Below are 23,824 nucleotides of genomic sequence, written 5' to 3'. Positions count from 1 at the left end.
TGTATAAATGTTGAACCTACTTATTTCCATCCATAGCTCATCCTAAAAAATTGTTCACTTACTCACTTAATTATTGAGCTTTTGGGGGGGGGAACAGTTTATAAAGATGAGTATATTTATTCCTGCTGCTCTCATATCTGTGGTAAGATTAAGATTTGAGCCAAAGTTGGTGACACCTGAAGGCCTCAGGGGAGTTAATAGCTAGAGTCACGCTCATACCAGCAGATTATACCTGGCTTGAATAATGTACACAAATATGTGTCTGAAATACCTATGAAAAATAAATTCTAAAGTTTGTGTGTTTTAGAAACATTAATGATAATAGGTAATTTGGTTTAGATGTCAGTTTATGTACTAATTATTATGTTTTCTCCCTTAAGTATCATTGAAACTTCAGGTGGTAGTGGTGGTGTTAGCCCTTTTAATAGGGAAAGAAACTTAGGCATAAGGAGTTCCCAAGCTACACAGCTAGTAAATGTGGCAACTGGTGTTTGAGCCCAGTTGACTTCAAAGCTGATGCTTCTAACCCGTCAGCCATTTGGATGATTGCCCAAATGTGGGAGGGAGGTCAAGATTTCAAAGATAACTCCTGACATCTCACATTTGGCAATGATACCACTGGTTCTACCTTCATCATGTAAAAAGTCACATAGAGAAAGGGAATATTGCAGTGTCAGGCAGAAAAAGAGACCGCAGTAGAAATCTGAGTTTCTGAATCATCTAAGTGTAGATGTATTAGTTTGCTAGGGCTGCCTTAACAAAGTATGGCAAACTGTTAGCTTAAACAACAAAGTTATTTTCTCATAGTTATGAAGACAGGAAGTTTGAAATCAAGGTATCAGCAGGACTGGTTACTGCTAAGGGGGGGAATCTTGTCAATGCCTTTCTCTTAACTTCTGAGGTTTGCCAGCAATCTTGATGTTCCTCTGTTTGTGACAGCATAACTCCAATCGACATGATGTTCTCCCTGTATGCATATCTGTCTCTGTGTCCAAATTAATTATATATAGAATAATTCTATTTCCAAATAAGGTCTTGATATGGGGTTCTGGGGTTGGGACTTTGACCTATGTATTTTGTGGAGACAGAATTCAACCCATGACAGATGTCAAAAAAGAACGGAATGAAGAACAGTTTAAATAATAGGAAAGATCTTTGTGTTGAACTGCAAAAAGCTTTACTTGGAAGACCAAAGCTGGGAACAGAAGCTAAACCAGTGCACTGGAAGGATTTTATATCATGGAGTGGTAGGGCCTAGCTGAGCTGAGTTCAAATTCTGGCTAACTCTGTGGCCTTTGGCGAATGGCTTTTTTTTTTTTTCTGAGTCAGTAAAGTGGTGATAATACTAGAATATTGTGAGGAGTAAAAAGAGATAATTGTTTAAAGTGTTCACCGCTGCCTGTGAAGTAGTAGCTGTTGTTCAGTATCAGTCATGTTCGACTCTTTACGACCCCATGGACTGCAGCACGCCAGGCTTCCCTGTCCATCGCCATCTCCCAGAGCTTGCTCAAACTCAAGTCCATCGAGTTGGTGATGCCCTCCAACCATCTCATCCTCTGTCGTCCCCTTCTCCTGCCCCCAATCCCTCCCAGCTTCAGGGTCCTTTCCAATGAGTCAGCTCTTCACATCAGGTGGCCGAAGTATTGGAGCTTCAGTTTCAGCGTCAGTCCTTTCAGTGAATATTCAGGGTTGATTTCCCTCAGGATTGACTGGTTTGATCATCTTGCTATCTGAGGGACTGTCAAGAGTCTTCTACAGTGAAGTAGTTACTTAACTTATAAAGAACTTCATAGGAGAATACATGGAAGGGTTCTTAATATAACCTTTATCTTGTCCTAAAGCATCTAGCATTTAGTACAGTGACTTACATATTGGAATCACTAAACCAATGTGTACTAAATGAATTCATGGAATGAAATAAGATTAAAGAAGCATCTGGGTAGTCAACACACCAAAAAGAAAGCCATGTTGACAACTTCTGTGACAAATTAATGTGAGCTAGTTGGAGGCTGTGGGAATCCCAGAAAACCACTTTTAATTTGAAAACTTTTAAATGTTTCCACTTTGGAGAGTAGAAATAAATATAATGGATGGAAACGGAAGCTAAAAACATGAAAACAACACAAAACTGTTATCCCGCTGAAGCTTCAGAACATAGGTCTAGCCTCGGCTTCTGTAGCATGTGGTTTTAAACATACTGAAGAAAAATAATTGTAGCTGAAAAACAGCTGTAGCTGAATCCTATTATATCAAAGGATGAATCAAAGGAGAAAGAAGTTGGTGAGAGGAAACAGCATAAAAAAGAATAAAATAGATGAATGAGAGTGGCGTGGAATAGATTAATGAAGTCCCTAAGTAGCAGTTTGTAAAAATAATGTGTACATTTTCTGAAGTCTTACTAAACATGTTCCCTCAGCCCTTGTTTTTCTTGCTACCAGATGCTACCCAGAGCTGTCTGGCTGCTGTGGCAGCTCACCACAGGCCTGGTTCAGGACTGGCAGGGACGAAACAATTAGAGGCAATACTTAATGCTCATGAATAAACTAATTATAAACCAGCAACATGGGCAATTTATAGGCCAAGTAAATAATGGCTAATGGAGCACACCCTACATTCACATTGAATTTATTCACTTGGCCAACAAGGAGGACCTGAGTGCAAAATTTCAGCTCCCAACACTGCTTCCTATGGACCAGCTCTGCTGTATCTGTGTAACTTTTTTTTTTTTTAATGGGTCCTGATGCTCTAACGTGTACTTGACACCTGCGGTTTTTATTGGAGAATCACTGGAATGAAGCCAGGTCCGCTGCCGTGCTTAAAACTAGAGCTATATTAAAGGGCGGGGGCGGTGGTTGGGGGGGTGGGCAGCTTCCCTGGTGACGCAGACAGTAAAGAATCTGCCTGCAATGCGAGAGACCCGAGTTCTATTTCTGTGTTGGGAAGATCCCCTGGAGGAGGGCATGGCAACGCACTCCAGTATTCTTGCCTGGAGAATCCCCGTGGGCAGAGGAGCCTGGTGGGCTACAGTCCACGGAGTCGCAAAGACTCTGACACGACTGAGTGCATAAGCACACACTTGAAAGGGGGGAGAAAAGTGCTTCTTACACAACCAGTTTAACCCCAGCAGAGAAGTTAAAAGGCAGACTGGTGGTTAAGAGTTCTTCATATAGATTCCACTATTTTCTGACTCTGTAGTCTTGGTCAAAGTACTTCTTCTAGTCTCTGGGTCTCAAAAGTGCTTCGGCTGTAAAATGAAGTGGAGAATTGATGAGATGCTCTTAAGCACATGGTTTGGACGTTCTATGTCAACATTTAAACACTAGTTTTATCTTTTAGTAAATGTTGAGCATCTATGTGGTCTGCCATAGTCATTTTGCGATATTGTAAGACTTCAGCCACAGGACACTTAGCTGTAGTTGCTGTCAGCTTCCTTCCTGTGTCTCCGGATTACAAGTGGTTTCTTTATTTGTAAATGACAGCTGTTCCTTTTTTCCATTAGAACAAGTAAGCATGTTCAGTATAGAAAATTTGGATAATATTGTATTAATTATAGTTCATTGCATGCAACAGAGTAACCTATGGTCTACATAAACCACCAGCCACCCCCCCTCCCACCACTGCAAAATGAATATACTACAGAAAGCAACTAGTTGGCTCAGAGAATAAAAGGGTTTGCTGAGCAATCAGGTTTAGGGAAGGATAGAAACAGGGTAACTCCAGAGATTTTGGTTACAGGAACTTTTACAAATTATTTTAAGTTAGTGCTTCTCAAACTATCTGGCTAACTATATGACTAAATGAAGATCTTTCACCCAACCCATCACAGTCAAATAGTTTAACAAAATACAACAAATATTAATTACTAGTGGTTTTGCAAGACTAACCCTCTTGCAGATAAGAAATGTAAGTGTAGGAATTTTAGAAACAACTACCTGAAGATACTGGAGGATGGCCAAAAGCAGACCGGAGTGGAGGATGGGGCTGGAGACGGATGCTGGGAGAAGGCATGGCCCCGGCTGCATTCCCGTGTTTATGGTTTTTAGTGTGAGGGGCCCCGGTCACAGCTCACAGTCAGAGGTCCTCGATTTGACTGCCTTGAAAACCAGAGGACAGAGTTTAGAGCAGACACAGCTGCTGAAAATGGAGGGGAGGGGCAGTTCCAGAAAGGAGCGAGCCAAAAAGGTGGGGACCAGCATTCCGTGTAGGGTTCTCTGTAGTCAGCTCAGTTGCTCAGTCGTGTCCCACTCTTTGCGACCCCATGAATTGCAGCACGCCAGGCCTCCCTGTCCATCACCAATTCCCAGAGTTTACTCAAACTCATGTCCATCGAGTCGGTGATGCCATCCAGCCATCTCATCCTCTGTCATCCCCTTCTCCTCCTGCCTCCAATCCCTCCCAGCATCAGGGTCTTTTCCAATGAGTCAACTCTTCACATGAGGTGGCCAAAGTATTGGAGCTTCAGCTTCAACATCAGTCCTTCCAATGAACACCTAGGACTGATCTCCTTTAGGATGGACTGGTTGGATCTCCTTGCTGTCCAAGGGACTCTCAAGGGTCTTCTCCAACACCACAGTTCAAAAGCATCAATTCTTCAGCACTCAGCTTTCTTTATAGTCCAACTCTCACATCCATACATGACCACTGGAAAAACCACAGCCTTGACCAGATGGACCTTTAAATACTCAGCTAAATCTCTAATCGGCCGTATTGTTCATCGTCGTTGTTGTTCAGTCACGACGTCCTGTCCAGCTCTCTGTGACGCCCTGGCCTGCAGCACACCAAGCTCCCCTGTCCTTCACTGTCTCCCAGAATTTGCTCAGACTCATGTCTATTGAGTCGGTGATGCTATCTAATCATAAAGTTTGAGTCAACGTAGCTTAACTCTGCAGAAATTAGAAAAGAAAAACCAATCAATATTCTTTGAAAGAACACAAGAGAATCCAGAGTTTCCACAATGTATTATTCATGATACATTATTTTTCTCTTATTAATTAAAAATACAACTATTAATTAAAAATACATACAACTATTTAAAGCAAAAAATGCTTATGAAATGCTTAATGAAGACTAGAACATAAATAATTGGCAGCTGACACTGGATAACTGGACCTATATGGTGGTAACGTTTTCATGCTTTGCATGAAGTGCTGCAATATTAACTCAAAATAGACCAGAAATGTTAGGAATGTGTTTTGAAAACACGAAGCAACCACTAAAAAATAATACCAAATAACATAGCTAAAAACACAATAGATAAATTCCAATGTAATTCCAAAATTTGTTTTCAATTAAACAAAAAGACCATAAGAAAGAAGAAGCTAATTTAAAAAAAAAACAGATGGGAAGATATGAAACAAATAATAAAATAGTAGACTTAGGGGACTTCCCTGGTGGTTTAGTGGTAAAGAATTCGCCTGCCAATGCAGGAGAGATATGGGTTTGATCCCTGGTCCAGGAGGATCCCACATGCCACAGAGCAGCTAAACCTACGTGCCACAACTATTGAGCCTGTACCCAATCCGCAATTACTGAACCCATGCATCACAACCACTAAAGCCCCCACGCCTAGAGCCTGTGCTCTGCAAAGAAGAGTAGTCCCACTTGCCACAACTGGAGGACAGCAGAAGCAGCAGTGAAGACCCAGCGCAACCAAAAATAAATAAGTAAATAAAATTTTAAAAAATAGTACTTAAATCCAACCATGTCAATACTCATCTTAAATGTAAATAAACTCAAATTAAAAAATATTTGCTCAAATTAAAAAATAGAGATCATTAGAAAGGAATTTTTAAAAATCAACTATATTCTAGTAGAGATACATTTTTAATGTCCAAGACATGAATAGGTTAAGAGTAAGAGGATGGAAAAAGATATATACCACGCAACCAATAAACACAGGATGTGATTTTAGGCACGTAGTCCCTGAGTGGTGTGTATAGCCCTCCTGATGTGTTACCAAATAACTTATGATAAATTCATTTGCTGCTCAAATGAACAAAAGTCAGCTATTTTAATAGAAACAGGGAACCCTGATTGATACAGATACTAGGGAGAAAAATAAAGAAGGATGAAGGGACAAAGGGTTATGGGGCTGTATTTTGGATAGAGAGATAAGACTGAACTCAGAGGAGGTGACGTTTAAACAGAGACCATACTAGTATTCCATTTTAGTTTGTAAAGAAAAAAAATGCTTCATATGTGTATGTATGTCTAGATGAACATATAAAAATATGAATAGATAGTTGTGGTAGGCTGATAATGGATCCCAAAGATACATCCACATTCTAAATCCCTGCAAGTTATAAATGTTACCTTTTGACAAAAAGGGTCCAGATGTGAATAAGTTAAAGATCTTGAGATTAAGAGGTTATTTTGGATTTTGTCTCAGTGAAATTGATCTTGAACTATTGACCTGCATGGCTGTGTTATTTTAAGCTGCCAAATTCATGGTTATTTGTTACAGTGGATGCAGAAAACTAATAATGTGATAATATTTTCCATGATAACACTAAGGATCTGGAAAGAGGATTGGAGGGAGAGGTTAGATGTGAGAGGAAGATAGGAGTATGAATATATGTACCACAAAATCTTCATGTAAATTAAAAATAGTTGCAAGATAAGAATATAAAATATATACAAACAAATTTTGTATTAAACATGCAAGAATGATTGTTGATGGGGAGAGAATGGGAATAGAGGGATACAGAGAAAGAGATGACAGCAAATGAAAAATTCAGTTGAAGGATTGGAAGATGAAGTTAAGGAAACTTCTTATAAGATGGAGCAAAAAGAGAAAGAGATGAAAAGTAGAGTAATAAGTAAGAGGACCAGTCTAGCAACCCAATAGCTGCATAAAGAACAGTCTGGAAAGAAAGAACAAAAAAAAAAAAGAGAATGCAGTCATCAAAGAAGTAATTCAAGAAAATTCTCTTCTATGGTTTGATGTTAGATTGGAGCAAGAATGTAGAGTAAAATAAGATTGGAGAAACTGGCAGGGATAGATCAGAAAGATTCTGGAGTCCACTTTAAGAAAACTTTGCTAGAGCTAATCCTGTTTAGAATGTCTCAACAGGCTCTCCTTACCTACTTGATTTCCCAGAAATATTTTCATAATCTTCAAGACACACTGTAATATAAGTAAACAGTTCTTCCAATGTGTTTCTCTTACAGACCTCATTGCATTATAATAAATTGTTAATCAGTGTCTGATTAACATACTTCATACTCTGAAGGGAGTATGTATGTTACCTAAAGGCAGAGACTGGATGGGGCTCACTTATTTTTGAATTCACAATGCTTGGCACAGGATAGTAACTCAATAGTCCTACGTTACTGTACTTTACCTTGGCCCCAAATTAAGAATTTTCCAGCCCTTAAACTTTAACCCTTCCCAAACAGTAAATCAGTTGAAGATAAGTGAAGCCTCTATTTTTTTGTGCCAGAAAATTGTGAGGGTGAGAATAACATAGCAGCCTTCACTTTCCAGAGCCAAGCCCTTCACATACTTTATCACCACTGCTCACAGCCACTCTCCATGACAGGCGTTATAATCCCAGTCACACAGATAGAGAAACTGACCTGTGATGCAGGGTCACAATCAGCTAGTACAGTCATCCCTGGATATCCAAGGGTATCAGTTTCAGGACCCCCAACACCCCAACACAGATGCTTAAGTCCCCTATATATAATGGCATAGCCTTTGCATATAACCTACAGCACATCCTTCTACGTGCTTTAAATCATTTCTAGATGATTTACAATACCCAATGCAATGTAAATGTTATAAATGAAATTTAAATAATTTACAAATAGTTGTTCCTGCTTGGCAAATTCAAGTTTCGCTTTTTGGAAATTTCTAGAAAAAAATTTAAAAAATATTTTCAATTTCCTTCCTCCTTATCTGAATTCCAGGAATGCAGAAAGAGGGTATGTCCCGCTGAGGACAAGTGCCTGAACTTGTGCCTTAGGACCAGTGCCTCAAGCCTCTTCTTCCAGAAGTGGTTCTCCCAGACACTCCACCACGTGTCTTCAACATTCATTATAATTCTTGCAATTTTTTTTAACTCAGAGTACTTCACATTAGTTAGTTCATTTCCAGGTTACTAATGTCTGGCTTCAGTGGTTACAAACACTATGCCCTTCACCCATTATAAAGAATAATTCACTCAATAAAAATGTCCTGGCTACTATCCCCTTCTGAGATGGGCTGCATTCTGCCTATGGAATGTGCATCTCTCTAAACAAATTTGATTTTACTGTAAAAAAAAAAAAAAGAGTCGTTATAAACCTAATTTTCTAATTCATATAGGCATTTTTAAGTTTCTCAGTCGTGTCCGACTCTTTGCGACCATGGACTGTAGCCCGCCGGCTCCTCTGTCCATGGGATTTCTCAGGCAAGAATACTGGAGTTGGTTGCCATTTTCTTCTCCAGGGGACCTTCCCCACCCAGGGACGGATCCCACGTCTCCTGCATTGCAGGTGCATTCTTTATCACTCAACCGCCAGGAAAGCCAATTTTCAATTTTATGTACTACCTATTTTTCTGTGTCTACACAAGCTTCCTTTCTTACTCTTGGTATTCCTAAATTTTACTCATTTTAAGATGGGGGTTCAGTTATATGAAATGCTGACTCTTTTTTTTTTTTTTTTTCTTTCCCATACAGAAAGAAAATGGACAAGACATGAGTGTTTCTGGACAGGACAGGTCCTGACTGTAGCTGGATAACCGGCTGAGCCTTAAAAAAAAAAAAAAAAAGCCATTGCTCCGCCCCCGCCCCGCCCCCGCCCCGCCCCCGCCCCGCCTCCGGGAGCTCTTCCCTCTCGTCCAGGTCTGCGTGGAATTCGGAGCCGCGCGGTCCGTAGGCAATCCGGGATGTCTAGGCCGCGCTGAGCGGTGGCCGTCTGCGCTTCTGCTCGTTCGAGGCCGAGTCCCAGGGGCTTGGACCCGGGAGCCGAGGCGAGACCGCGCACCGCCTATGGACTCACCGGGAGACCCCGAAGGCCCACGCCCCCCGGGAGGTGACGGAGAGCCCGAGGCCAGCTGCACCTCTGTGGCTTGGCTTCTGTGTCTTTACCAGCGATTGAATTGCCTTTAGCTTGGTTTGTTTTAGAGAGATTGGAGAAGGCAGGGTCCTGGCAGTGGGTTTTTTTCTCCCTGGAAAGGGTTAAAGTTTGAACACTGGCGTGACAGGATGTGGTCTCCGATGACTTTCGTGGTTCTACTTTTAAGTATCGTGTGTGTTTAAGAATGCATTCAAATAAGTATGCCCTTTAGGAAAACGCAAATGGTGACATTTCCAGCCGGTTATCCCCCAACCCCTTTAACTCTTTCAGTTCCTTTCCTCCTCCACTACCAAAATTTTTAAAACTCCTTGAGACTTCCTTCTGTTTCGCAGATTTCTTTTTCTAGACAGCAATGGCAACCTCTGAAAACACAGAGCCATTCAAATATATTTTCTTAGATTTCTTTTCTCTCAAAACCATTTATAATTTAAAAATTGCAAATAGATTTACTGGGTGTTTGGAACTGAGTAAGTGACCTGATATCTTTAAATTAAATGGTAATTTAGCCCTGGGAATAAATATTAAATTAATTGATGCAGAAGACCAGTAATTACTGTAAAACACTACTGATTTATAGATTTATGACACTTGTTTTTCCAGGAGCTGCCATTGTAAGTACCACTTCTCCAGTTGAATGATTTAGTTTGTTTTTTCCTACTTACACTTCACTTGACTTCAGTAGTTTTTCTGCTGTTCAGTCAATAAGTCATGTCTGACTGTTTCAGATTCCATGGACTGTAGCCGGCCAGGCTCCTCCGTCCATGGGATTCTCCAGGCAGGAATACTGGAGTGGTTGCCATTTCCTTCTCCAGGTGATCGTCCTGAGCCAGGGATCGAACCACATCCCCTGCTTGGCAGGCAGCTTCTTTGCCACTGAGCCACCTTAATAAACCACTAACATGAAGTGGTTAAAACATGACTGAGTCCACGTAGCATACAAAGCTAGTAACCTGAGAAAGTGGGGTTCCCCGGCAGCTCTGATATTAAAGGGTCACCTGCAATGAAGTAGACCCAGGTTTGATCCCTGGGTCGGGAAGATCCCCTTGGAGAAGAGAGTGGCTATCCACTCCAGTATTCTTGCCTGGAGAATTCCGTGGACAGAGGAACCTGGCGGGCTACAGTCCAAGGGGTCCCAAAGAATTGGACACAACTGAGTGACTAACACTTTCACTTTTCAACCTGAGAAAGTACATTACTTCAGAGGACAGAACCATTTGGAGAGCACCCTGTGGCCTCATCATTCTTGAAAGAATCTGTTAAAGGTGAAACAGATAAGCCTTAAGGTGAAGGCAAAACGAAGCAGATGGTTTGATAAATTCTGCACTGAAATTCTCATAGGGCACAGTAATGTAAGTGAAAGTGACATGCTTTGAAAATTGCAGTGATATACAAGGATTGTGTTACACTGGACCAAATATGCTATATTCAAAATAGCCTTTAGCTCAGCAGATATTACCTTCAGAGTGCATTGTCTGCACACAGAAATGACATTTCTGTACTTTGATCAGTAGCCCCAATTACATTTCTTTAATTGCAGCCTATTTGCTTTCAAGGTGATGGCACTCCAGGAGTTGCAATGGAGACATCCAGGCGGCTTTCAAGAGAACAGATTTTTGTACTGATATCAGCAGCTTCCATTAACTTAGGTTCCATGATGTGCTATTCTATCCTTGGACCCTTTTTCCCCAAGGAGGTAGGACATTTTGATATTCATATGAACTCTTAATGTTTTTAAAAAGCCTTTGACAAACTTCACTTGACAGTATGGAAAATGTAAAAACCTGCATATAGCAAAGATGCTGTATAGAACTTAAGCAAACAGAAGAATTCTTATAGAATATTTGATCCCAGAAGGAAAAAAAAAATCAATCATAATAACATCATCTTGAGAAGTAATTCACCTAAATATAATTGACCTTCTGAAGATTGCTTTGCTTACCATGAAGTTTGATTCATCTGTTTGGTTTCTGCAGCTGATAACAAAAAAAGGAAGTGCACTGAATAACTAAGATTTCAGTGTTATTGCAAAAGATCTGTATTAAGACAGTAACAGTTTCCTGAAGTTGGGTTTATGAATATTTTGGAATTAGGAAGGCATGGTCCACTCCCTTTTCTGAGTTGAATTTCGTATGAAATTGTGTAGGGAATCTAGTTGCAATATTTGTGCCAAGGAGGTATTCTGATTATTATTGATTAGGTCCTTCTAATCATAGCATTTTATGTGATGTTCGGGTCTATGGATAATGGCACAGACATGAAGGAATAACCCCTAGGGAATCCACCTGGAATCTGGACGTTGGTGAGGTGTAGTATGGAGGAAATGACACTGTCTTGGCTGGGTGTAGACAGTATGCCTGTGTGTTCTGCTTCATGCCCTCTTCGAAAGCCTCAGCTCATGATGCAGGGGTCCTTCCCAGTCCTCTGACTTCTTTGATAGCATGTGGTCCTTCCTTCTGTGTGCTACAAAAGACAATAAACATGGCTTCTCTGCTCAAAGAACAGTGGTACAACCCTGTACCCATTAAGTTCCTTTTAGTTTTCAGTGTACTCCCAACATGTTTATCCCATGTGGTTTCTGGAGCAACTCTGTAAGATAGGCAGAGTAGACAGAATCCCATCCTGTTGCAAATGAAGAAACAGATCCCAAAGTTAAGTGACTGGCCCAGTTCAGTTCTGTTTACTGAATGGGAGTGGGATGTTTAACCATTTCCCACCCTAGAGCGTGCTAGGTATTGGATGTATTAGGGCTGGAAAAAAATTAGGAAAATGTCCCTGTCTCATCTGTCCATTGGCAGGGAAAAAATATGAAAAGAAAGTTGCAGAGTATTTGAATCTTCTTGAAGAGGATGTCCAAAGTGTAAGGAGACTCTCGGGAAGGGAATGGTTAATTTTGCGATGAGTGAGGCTGGCATGTGTGGGAGGGAAGGAGAGAAGGAGTAATACTAAAAGGGACTTGGCAGGGTAACCCCAAGGTGAGTCTTGAGAAATGGTAGTTCCCAAGGTGAACAAGAGAGGCAAGGGTCCTCTAGGTTAGAAACTCACAGGAGACAGTCACGAGATGAGCAAAGGAAATAGCATGTTCTTAGGGAACCAGGGACAGTGGTGGGACTTGGGTCTGGGTGCAGTAAGGTCCGTGGGAGCCGAGGATCTGAAAAGGCATGTTGGTGCTCAAATGCGAGGGTCCTTCCATGCAGATCAAAGATATCATCAGTGAGAGGTCATCAGAGATGTTTGGGGAAGACAGGTTAGACTGGGCAGATATGGATTTGGGAAAAGAAAATGAGGAATGGAAGCTGTGGAATTAAGACAGAGGAGAACAGTAGTAGTGGCCAGCTAGATAGAAGGGCATGTCCGATTCAGCTGGAACTCAGCGTGAGTAACTAGTGTTAGATTCTTCTTAGTGAAATACAGCGGAGAAGGCAATGGCAGCCCACTCCAGTCCTCTTGCCTGGAAAACCCCATGGACGGAGGAGCCTGGTGGGCTGCGGTCCATGGGGTCACTAGGAGTCGGACACGACTGAGTGACTTTACTTTTGCTTTTCACTTTCATGTATTGGAGAAGGAAATGGCAGCCCATTCCAGTGTTCTTGCCTGGAGAATCCCAGGGATGGGGGAGCCTGGTGGGCTGCCGTCTATGGGGTCGCACAGAGTCGGACACGACTGAAGCGACTTAGCAGCAGCAGCAGTGAAATACAGACAGAAGAAAAGCAGGCTGTGGGTATGTGCTTGCTTGCTTTCTTCTTAAGTATTTGATTTAGTTTTTTGCTTGCAAGAGGCAGGAGAGAGAGCATTCTAACTTTAAAAGGTATAGACATGAAGAGTGGGCTCTTCTTTTTCATTTTTAATAAAAACATTAGGGTTGAGAAACACTGGCAAAACTTTCTCTTCCCTCTCTGTATTCTGTTATTCTTTCCTGTTTTGTTGGTGTTTAGTTGCTAAGTTGTGCCCAACTCAGGGCAATCCCATGTATTGTAGCCCACCAGGCTCCTCTGTCCATGGGATTTCCCAAGCAAGAATACTGGAGTGGGTTGCCATTTCCTCCTCCAGGGAATCTTCCTGACCCAGGGATTGAACCCTCATCTCCTGCACTGGCAGACCGTTTCTTTACCACTGAGCCACTGGGGAAGCCCCATCATGCTTCTTATTAATGAACTAATTAGGTCAAGGAAAAACAAGGTCCTTCTTCTTAACTTGTGGTGTAGAATTAATGTTTCTACTCATCCTTTTTCTGGCCCCCTCCTTCTTTGGCAGAGGATAATGAATAAACTATTGCTTTTGATAACCGTTCTTGCCATCCTAACATGCAGCAGGATCTGCATGTCAAAAGCAATATCCAGTTGCTCCTGTGGTGTGTGATTCTAGAACATGCTAAGTCTCCATCCCATTTTCACAGAGAATGTGGGAACCTGTGCAAGATGGAAACTGATAGGACTTCTATGACCCTGACACAAGTAACTTGCAAGTCTGTGTCATCTATGGAAAGGGGCCAGCTAAAAGTACATCCCTTACGTGTTGTTTGAAACCATATAGATCAGCATGGCTCATAATGAGGGGCCAATAAATGTTAGTTGCTGTAACTACTATATATTTTCAGCCAGACTTGAGAACTAAATAACTTTCAGATCTATTAAGCAAACAACATGGATATAACTTGACCAATGAATGTTCTTTCTACATCTTGTTGTTTTTTTTTTGGCCACGTCTCAGCCATTGGGATCTTAGTTCCCCGACCAGGGATCATACCTGTGCCTCCTGCATTGGGAACATGGAGTCTTAACCACTGGACCACCAGCAAAGTTCTTGTTTCCACATCTTAATTGATCCCTTTGATAACACCTTCTCTTTGAGTTACCTGTTCTATGTGACTAGGGCTGCTATAACAAAGTACCATAGACTGCGGACAACAGAAGTGTATTGTCTCACAGCTCAGAAGTCCAAAACCAAGGTGTCGTTGGTAGGGTCGGTTCCTTCTGAGGGCTGCAAGGGGAGGATCTGTCCCAGGCCTCTCTCTTTGGCTTGTGGGTGGGCAACTTCTCCGTGTGTCTTCTCATGTTATCTTCCCTCTGCACCTGTCTCTCTGAGGACACTTCCCGTTTTTACAAAGATATGAGTAATACTGGGTTAGACTCCACCCTCCGTGACCTCTTTCAACTGGTTACTCCCGCAAAGACTTTCTCTCCAAATAAAGTCACCTTCTAAGTTGCTATGAGAAACCTAGACAGTGTATTCAAAAGCAGAGATACCACTTTGCCAACAAAGGTCCATATAGTCAAAGCTATGGCTTTTCCAGTAGTCACATGCAGATGTGAAATTTAGACCATAAAGAATGCTGAGTGCCAAAGAATTGATGCTTTTGAACTGTGGTGTTGGAGAAGACTCTTGAGAGTCCCTTGAACTGCAAGAAGATCAAACCAGTCAATCCTAAAGGAAATCAATCCTGAATATTCATTGGAAGAACTGATGCTGAAGCTGAAGCTCCAATACTTTGGCCACCTGATGCAAAGAACTGACTCATTGGAAAAGACCTTGATGCTGGGAAAGATTGAAGGCAGGAAGAGAAGAGGGTGACAGAGGATGAGATGGTTGGATGGCATCACTGTCTCAATGGACATGAGTTTGAGCAAACTCCAGGAAATAGTGAAGGACAGGGAAGCCTGGCATGCTGCAGTCCATGGGGGTCACAAAGAGGCGGACATGACTTAGTGACTCAACAACAGCTGAAGTGCTGAGAGTCAGGACATCAGCATAAGGAATTTGAGGGACACAGCCCCGTGGCACCCCCTGACACTTGGTGTGGTAGAAACATGGACTCCACATTCCTGTCTACATATAGCATAACCTTTGGCTAGGATGCCAGTGAAGGCATTTTTCATAGTGAGGGCTCTCTTTTCTCTATACCATTATCTCGTATGATGATTAGTGATGGAAAAGGAGTGGTTAATCCTGAGTCTCATCAAATTATGGGCTGAAATCCCACCATCCCACCCAAGCAGTTTCTAGAATGCTCTAGGTTCAACTTCTCCACTCTCTCCCACCACCAGGCACTTAGGGACCGCACTTCAGGGCTAGCAAGTGCTTCCCAGAGCGAGAGGGCCTTTGCTTCCTGTATTTAGCAATGAAAAGTAGAGCTCACCTGGGCTTCCCTGGGGGTCTAAGAGTTAAGACTGTGCTTCCACTGCAGGGGGTACAGGTTCAATCCCTGGTCTGGAAGTTTCACAAGCCATGTGATGGGGCCAAAATTAGAAAAAATGGAGTTCACCCATCTGGTTTCCTGTGGTATGATGCTTTGAGAAAGGTAGGATTTATTTAGAAACACAATGTAAGAATATATATTTTTAAAGACAAGGATTGAATGATTCTCGTAACTTCCTGTAGGAAGTGATAAACTAATTTTTTATCTTGGAATTATAATTAAGGTGAAAAGATAAATAGAATTAAGGCTGTTGTGGATGACAGATTTTAAAGGGAGTATGTGTGCGCACACACATTCCTTAATTTAGAGTAGAGTGATTAGTGGAAGATCTGAAGCTCTGGCAAAGGATGAATCTAAGGCACATCTTCTAACTATAAATATTCACTGCTGGCTCCTGTGTGATGCATAGAAGGTGCTGGATAAATGACCACTGACTGCCCGAGAGGACAGATGTATGTTTCAGACTTAGTGCTTCATGGTGTGCCAAGTTGCCAATCTTATCTTAAAAAATTACTCCTATTTTAACCCCTTAAATGGTTATAGCTAGAACCTGATCTAAGGATCCACCATAATTCCAGGGTCTTAGAAAGGTTTTCAAACCTCTGTCTATTCAGTTGTACAACACAACTAATAGTAGCATTTGAAGTTTGAAAGAAGTAGTTTTAGAATGAACACTATATCATCTATAGCAATTGGAGAATGTAATGGCAACCCACTCCAGTACTCTTGCCTGGAGAATCCCATAGAGAGAGGAGCCTGGCAGGCTACAGTCCATGGGGTCATAAGAGGCGGACACGACTTAGTAACTAAACCACCACCACCATCTGTAGCAAATTTAGGAGCCACTGGTAGAGTAGTCTATAAACAATCATAGGAATCATTGATGGGTGATAAATTACGCCAAATGTTTCAGCAGCATGTTGGGAAGAGAGGGAGCTTCTTTCATCTGTGTCATTGATGTCAGGAAAGGAAACTTGATCTTCTGTGAACTGTTAGGTAGTTGGTATCAGAAATAGAGAACTGAATGGTCTGATCGGTCCTTGGGATGACTCCTGTACCAGTTTAAGGAACTTTCTGTCCTTAGATTTTTTGACCAGCAAAGTAAAGTGGTTGTTTGGGGGGGGGGGGGGGAATTGTGTATTTTTATTGACATTTGATCCTATGACTAAATGTGATATTGAGTTGGAAAACCTTCTTCCAGTGTGTTTCACCTTTATGCTCATGCTGCTTGCACACTCACAACACATTTGATACCAGATGTGTAGGTTTTTCCCCCACACCAAGCAATTCTCTGTGACACCAGTTGGATGTCCTACCATTCAGTTCAGTTCTGACACTGAAATGTGTTAGCCCAGACCCCACAAGTTAAGAACTCAGTCCCACAAGACTGCCCTCCGCTTCAGATGCTAGTTGCAAGTAGTAGGTCTCCAAGTTACCCCCAACTTCTGTCCAACTTGGCTACAAGTCACAGGTTCCCATGTAGTGTGTGTGTGTGTGTGTGTGTGTGTGTGTGAAGCTTCTTCAGTCATGTCCGACTCTTTGGGACCCTATGAGCTGTAGCCCGCCAGGCTCCTCTGTCCATGAGATTCTCCAGGCAAGAATACTGGAGTGGGTTGCCATGCCCTTCTCCAGGGATCTTCCTGGCCCAGGGATGGAACCTGTGCCTCTTATGTCTCCTGCATTAGCAGGTGAATTCTTTACCAGTAGCACCACTTGGGAAGCCCTCCGATGTGTTAGGGAAATTAAAATGGAGGAAACCCTGTTCAGACTTTGGAAGCAGGAGAGTGGGCCTCTGACCTACTTCTGACCTGCCTGGACACCGAGGATCCTGCCTGCAAGCACCACAAGTGCTTAGATAAGAAAGGGAGTGGCTCTTGGAATTCTCGAGCCTCTGAAGGTCTGGCCAATCCCTGGGGTCTAACAAAATCCTATGACTCACAAAGTGAAACAAAATGCAGTGTAAAAGTTAAAAAAGAACCCCAAAACCAGAGCTGCATTTTTGCATGCAAACTGCTGATGATATCAGTCTGAGGCCTGGGATTATAAGTGGGAGCCCCCTAACCACAATTTGAAGTCTCACCCATGGGGTGGACACACCACTCGGGACCCTGTCCCATTGTGACTCCAGATTGCTATTAACGAGGGACTTCCCAGCCCTGTTCAAGTCTGGATGTAGGTTGTTGGCTCAGTTTGGTGGTTTATTGTCTGTTAGTTCTCTCTCTTGTTTCTATTTCTTTTTTTTCTTTAATGACTGCATATTGAAATTAAGTCAAACCTATAAAAATTGAAATTGTTTATTTGTGTGTAATGAATGGTTTCTTTTGTTAACAAATCCTTTGAACTTATAGGTAAAACCTTAGGCAAGACACAATGACCCCCTACTTCTCCACCTAGGATTCAGTTACTTGCTGGAATGGCTTCCAGAACTCAAGGGAAACTCTTGCTTAACACTATTATAAAAGGATGTGATAAAGTATACAGCTGAGCATGTAGATGGAAGCGATACAGAGGGCGAGGTATGTGGCAGGGGTATGTAGCTCCCATGTCCCTGCAGGTGAGCGACATTCCCAGATCCTCCATGCGTTCACCAACCCCAGTCCCACACCTTAGGGATTTTTATGGGGACTTAATCACATAGGCATGATCAATCATTAACTCAGTTTCCAGCCCTTCTCTGGAGAATGGGGTGTGGGACCAAAAGTTCTAAGCTTCTAATCATGGCTTGGTCTTTCTGGTGACTAATCCCCAAACAGGAATCACCAAGAGTCACCCAGGAGATACCAAGGGACTAGGAGCTTGGTGTTGGGAACCAGGGTCAAAGACCGAATATTAGAACATTATTACTCCTGGGGCTCTTATCACTAAGGAGGTTACAAGGATGGTCAGGGTTCTGTGCCAAGAACTGGGGGCAGAGACCAATAAGTATATTTTCTATGAACTCAAAGATACCAAAAAGAAAGCATTTCAAGATCAACTGTTGGCTTAGTTCTACAAGAGAAGCTGAGCTTACATTTCCTCAACCAAGGCTTTTTGTTTTGTTTATACTCTAGTTCTGATTTTGGCCTGCTAAAGCTAACAATTCTTATTTTGGTTGGGGGCAGACTTTATTGAGGTATAATTGTTATACAAAATTTTACACTCATTTAATATATCCATCTTGATGAGTTTGGACATATGCACACCATCTATGACGTCATCACTGCAACCAAAATACTAAACTTATTCAGCACCTCCAAAATATCCCTTGAGTTTTCTTGTGGACTTTTTCTTTCTTCTTCTTCTTCTTTTTGTGGTGAGAACATAACATGAGCTTATCTCACTTAACAGAAAATTTATATCCAAAGAGCTATACTTCCCCACTGCCCCCTTCCCAAAGTCCCTGACAACCACCATTCTAAACTCTGCTTCTATGAATTTGGCTATTGTAGATACTTGATACAAGCGGAATCATGCAGTGTTTGTTCATCTATGAGGGCTTACTTCGTTTAGCATCATTTCCTCAAGATTCATCCATATTCTTGCAGATGCCAAGATTTCCTTATTTTTGAGGTGAATGATATTCTGTGTTATGTATATACCACATTTTCTTTGTCCATCCATCTGTCGATGGACATTTGGGTTATTTCTATATTATCTTAGTTATTTCTTAGTTGCTTCTGTATTATCTTAGCTAGTGCCACAGTGAGCATGGGATTGCAAATATCTCTGAGATGCTGCTCTCAATTCCTTTGGGTATATACACAGAAGAGGGATTGTTGGGTGATATGGTAATTCTGTTTGTAATGTTTTGGGGATCCTCCATATTGTTTCCATAGTGGCTGCACCATTCTGCATTCCTGCCAACAGTGTATAAGCGTTCTGATTTCTTCACCTCCTCACCAACAGTTGTTATCTTCTGTGTTTTCAGTTATTGCTATCTATCCTAACTGGTGTGAGATGATATCCCATTATGATTTTAATTTGCATTTCCCTGATGATTAGTAATCTTGAGCAGCTTTTCTTTTTATTTATTTATTTATTTATTTTTAATTTTTTCATTTATTTTTATTAGTTGGAGGCTAATTACTTCACAACATTGCAGTGGGTTTTGTCATACATTGACATGAATCAGCCATGGAGTTACATGTATTCCCCATCCCGATCCCTCCTCCCACCTCCCTCTCCACCCGATTCCTCTGGGTCTTCCCAGTGCACCAGGCCCGAGCACTTGTCTCATGCATCCAGCCTGGGCTGGTGATCTGTTTCACCCTAGATAATATACATGTTTCGATACTGTTCTCTCAAAACATCCCACCCTTGCCTTCTCCCACAGAGTCCAAAAGTCTGTTCTGTACATCTGTGTCTCTTTTTCTGTTTTGCATATAGGGTTATCATTACCATCTTTCTAAATTCCATATATATGTGTTAGTATACTGTATTGGTCTTTATCTTTCTGACTTACTTCACTCTGTATAATGGGCTCCAGTTTCATCCATCTCATTAGAACTGATTCAAATGAATTCTTTTTAATGGCTGAGTAATATTCCATGGTGTATATGTACCACAGCTTCTTTATCCATTTGTCTGCTGATGGGCATCTAGGTTGCTTCCATGTCCTGGCTGTTATAAACAGTGTTGAGCAGCTTTTCTAACACCTGGTGGCCATTTGTATATATCTTTTTTAGAGAAATGTCTGTTGAAATCCTTTTCTCATTTTTAAGTCATGTTCTTTGTGGTGGTTTTTTATTAATAGATTATTGAATTGTAGGAGAGTCTTACATATTTTGGATATTAGCTACTTATATAGAGATGGTTTACAAATTGCTTTCTCCCATTCTGTAGATTGCCTTTTCACTCTGTTGATTGTTTCCTTTGCTGTGAAGATTTTTAGTTCAGTGTAATTCCACTTGTTTGATTTGTCTTGTTGCTTAGGTTTTTGGTGTCAAATACAAGAAATCATTGCCAAGATCAATGTCATGACCTATATGGGAAAAGAATCTAAATAAGAGTAGACATGTGTATATGTATAACTGATTTACTTTGCTGTACAGTGAACTAACACAGCACTGTAAATCAACTATACTCCAATAAAAATAATTTTTAAAAAGTCCCCCATCCTCCATTTTCTTCAAGAAGTTTAACAGTTTCAGATTTTATGTTTAAGTCTAGTTTGCTTTGAGTTTAGTTGGTGAGTGGTATAAGATAGGGATCCACTTTCATTCTTTAGCATGTGGATATCCAGTTTTTCCGACATCATTTGTTGAAGAGAATATCTCTTCCCCATTGTTTCTCCTTGGCACCCTTGTGGAAGATGAATTGATCGGGTTTGTTTAGCTTTATTTCTGAGCTCTCTCCTCTATTCCATTGATCCATATGTCTGTCTTTAGGCCAGTATTGTACTGTTTTAGTTACTACACTTTTGTAATCTATTCTGAAATTAAGAGGTGTGATACCTCCAGTTTTGCTCTTTTTTCCTCAAGATCATAAAGTTAACAGTTTGTTTTAGGCTTGGTGAGTGAATTATTTTCATGTCAGAGAACTGGGTTTTACTATAGCTCTCTTTCCTTTCTTAGCCTTTATTCTGAAATAATAATCTCTGAAATTGCTTTACGGACAAAGGTTACAGGAGGATGGTCCTCTGATCTAATAGCTCCATTTTTTCCCCATACTGTTGCTAATTTATCTTTCAAACTTTTTCTTTTCTGTTTCTTTAAAGGCTGAAAAGAAAGGAGCCAGCAATACAGTTATTGGTATGATCTTTGGATGTTATGCTTTATTTGACTTTCTGGCATCTTTGGTATTTGGAAAATATGTAAGTATTAATTTTTTAAAATGGTGTAATGAGTTATTCTAACTTACAAGTCTAAAATTTCCACTGATGCAGAAATAACCAACATCGTATGTTATGAACTGTGCTTCAGCTGACAGTTCCATTCTTACGGTTGATTGATGTTTAACTTCTTCCATGTTTGCAAGAATGCATGTTATCATTCCACTGAAGAATTATGTTTTGTTAACTGTATATATCTTCCCCAAATCTTCTGTTTCCTGATACAGTGGATTTGTTTATGTCACTATAGACTTGTAGCAGTCATCAATTTACCACTTTTCTTTGACGTTTATTATAGCTTGTACATATTGGAGCAAAATTTATGTTTGTAGCAGGAATGTTTGTCTCAGGAGCAGTTACAGTTCTCTTTGGGTAAGTCATGTTCTGATATGTTTGGGAGCCTGAACAGATTTTCTAATTTATCTTCAGTTTAAACTGTTAATGGTTTCTTTAAATCAATCATTACCATTGATTATCAAATGCCTGGCATATGACTAATGGTGAAGGGAGTTGGATGGTGTGGAGAATGAAATGAATGACATTGATCTTAAGAAAAAACTCCTCTAGGGGATCACCATTAAGTTGGCTGCTGAATCTGTTCTTTAGGACTTCTGTGACTTGAGTGACAGAAACTTAACTCAGTTTTCTGAGTCATAGATTTTTCTCGCTTAAGCAAAAATGTGAGTTTCTTGTCTAAACAATCAGCTAAAAATCAGAATACAGATGTTAAGATAATGTTATCAGAAGTCTTTCTCAGGTTCCTGATTTTGCTTTTTTTTTTTTTTTTTTGCTTGGGGAAGACCTAAATCGAAGTCTTTCTACATAGGTTCTTGTTAGATTGACTCTATATTTTTCAAAAGGTCTATTTAGTATTATTATTTAAGACATCAAATATGTCAGTAGAAAAGGACAATGAGGCTGTTAGTATGACTCAAATTCCTCCTACTAAAAATGTAACAAAGAAACTCTTAAAAATTCATATTCTAAACTGACTTATTTTAATAACTGTGATTGAGGTATTACTGTTTTCAGTGAGTACAGTTAAAAAAAGTAAAATCAATTTGGTATTTGAGGATTGTCTTATTCTTTTTTAGTCTCTTGGACCAAGTTCCAGAAGGACCAGTGTTTATTGCTATGTGTTTTCTACTGAGAATAACTGATGCAGTAAGTTTCGAGGCAGCAATAACTGCGTCTTCTTCTATCCTTGCAAAGGCTTTTCCAAACAATGTGGCTACAGTATTGGTGAGTTTATATACTTTTCCTGTTTTCCTTTTAGTGTAAGCTAAAATATTTGCTTGACCTTTCAAGCCAAAGCTGGGGCCCATTCTTCTAGACCTGCTTTTTTCCTACTCTCTGTGTATTTGTTAGCTCTTACCCCAGTTTCTACTTTCAGCAGCAGGCTGTCCATAAACATACCCTTAGTCTTACTTAGGTGCTTTTCCTGGGCTCAGAAGCCCCTAAATGGGCAAAACCAAATACTTTTTTTTACCTCTTAAAAAAAAAAGCCTCGGTAGTAGTATTTGCTATCTCTCTGTAGCCTAGATTGTGGCTGGGCTGCCTGAAGCAGATTTATACTAGAGTCCTGCTTCCATTTTTCCCAGAGTCATGGAAAGGATCTTGGAGATTGTCTTGAAGTCCATATGTGCTTCTGTGCAGTGGGTCTGAGGACAGACTTACTTTACCATAAAAATCCAGAGTCTGGTAGCATTGTATTGACATACATTCTCATATATTGCCCAAATGCCTTGACACAGAGCATTAGTGACATAGCGGATTCTTGTCCCAGCTCTTGGCTGCTGCCTCCCTGATCCCAGTGAGACTTTCCCATATCTCTCTCCTCCAGACCCAGGCATTCCTGAAGGACTCCTGGTTTGTATATGAGAATAGGCACTACCCTCAGAGACCTCAGGTCTAATCAGCTCAGTACCACATTTCCTCATTTACCCATATTAATACTACAGTTTGAAAGTTTTGACCATCAGGTAAACTGCTTGCTGTATAAATATAAATATTCACACTTTTATTAAGTATATACCCATATGTATTTACACCCTTAATGTAAGTACACATATCTGTATATGTGTTGTATATCTGGATAAATTCACTTTAGGTTCTACAGCAATTTGTCAGGCCATGGTGGCCACTGTAACAGATACACTATTTCCATTTCCAAAAAGTATATTTTTCAGAAGGGGTTCAGGAAGATGCTAGTCAGTTGACATGCTCTGTAAAACAAGGTTTTGTGGCTGAAGATGTTTGGAGTAGGGCTTTGCTGTCCTGCAAATTAGAGGTGGTCAGTTCACATTAGTGTGAGTTGTTTTCATTTTATGTGTGAACAGGCTATAACATTTGCCCGTTTTACCACAGTACTGCTGATTTGTCTCATTCATTAATAGCAGCTGTCATGGTGCTTTTGGGAAATTAGTCTTTTGTCAGTACTTTTTCCCCATTCTTCATTTGTCTTTTTTTTTTTTCTTTTTTGCTGTCCATAGTTTTTCATTCTTTTGTGTAATCAGAGTTATCAGTCTTCTTTTGTGTCTTCTGAGTTTTTATGTCATAATTAGAAAATTTACTTCACTGTAAGGATTAGGAAAAAACTCTCATATTTTATTTTTCTAGTACTTTTATAATTTCAGGGTGCATGTTTAAATTTTTAGTCTATCTTGGATGTGTGTAGGTGGTGTGTGTATAAATTGTAAAGTAGATAGAATTTTTCCTGAACTTTCCATTAAATCTTTGTTCATTTTTCAAACGAAACA

The 23,824-nt window shown here is 40.6% G+C and overlaps 1 protein-coding gene across 3 annotated transcripts in view; it reads left to right on the top strand.

The window, feature by feature from the left end:
- The first annotated feature begins 8,800 nt into the window (after positions 1 to 8,800).
- Positions 8,801 to 23,824, top strand: part of SLC18B1 (solute carrier family 18 member B1) — a 30,870-nt gene continuing 15,846 nt past the window's right edge. For 2 of the 3 annotated variants that reach the window (XR_006267190.1, XM_043456764.1), the window contains exons 1-5: positions 8,801 to 9,018; positions 10,617 to 10,756; positions 20,952 to 21,047; positions 21,364 to 21,437; positions 22,160 to 22,307. Coding sequence is in view for 2 of the 3 variants with exons in the window: in XM_043456764.1 (XP_043312699.1) it covers positions 8,976 to 9,018; positions 10,617 to 10,756; positions 20,952 to 21,047; positions 21,364 to 21,437; positions 22,160 to 22,307 (501 nt within the window). In the remaining variant the exon portion in view is untranslated. Of the gene's footprint in view, positions 9,019 to 10,600; positions 10,757 to 20,951; positions 21,048 to 21,363; positions 21,438 to 22,159; positions 22,308 to 23,824 lie in introns of all 3 variants that reach the window. The other variant, XM_043456765.1, reaches the window with a different exon arrangement.

The sequence above is a fragment of the Cervus canadensis genome, chromosome 33 (genome assembly GCF_019320065.1).
Source record: "Cervus canadensis isolate Bull #8, Minnesota chromosome 33, ASM1932006v1, whole genome shotgun sequence".
In the NCBI taxonomy this organism is placed as follows: Eukaryota; Metazoa; Chordata; class Mammalia; order Artiodactyla; family Cervidae; genus Cervus; species Cervus canadensis.
This window is presented reverse-complemented; position numbering and strand designations above follow the sequence as displayed.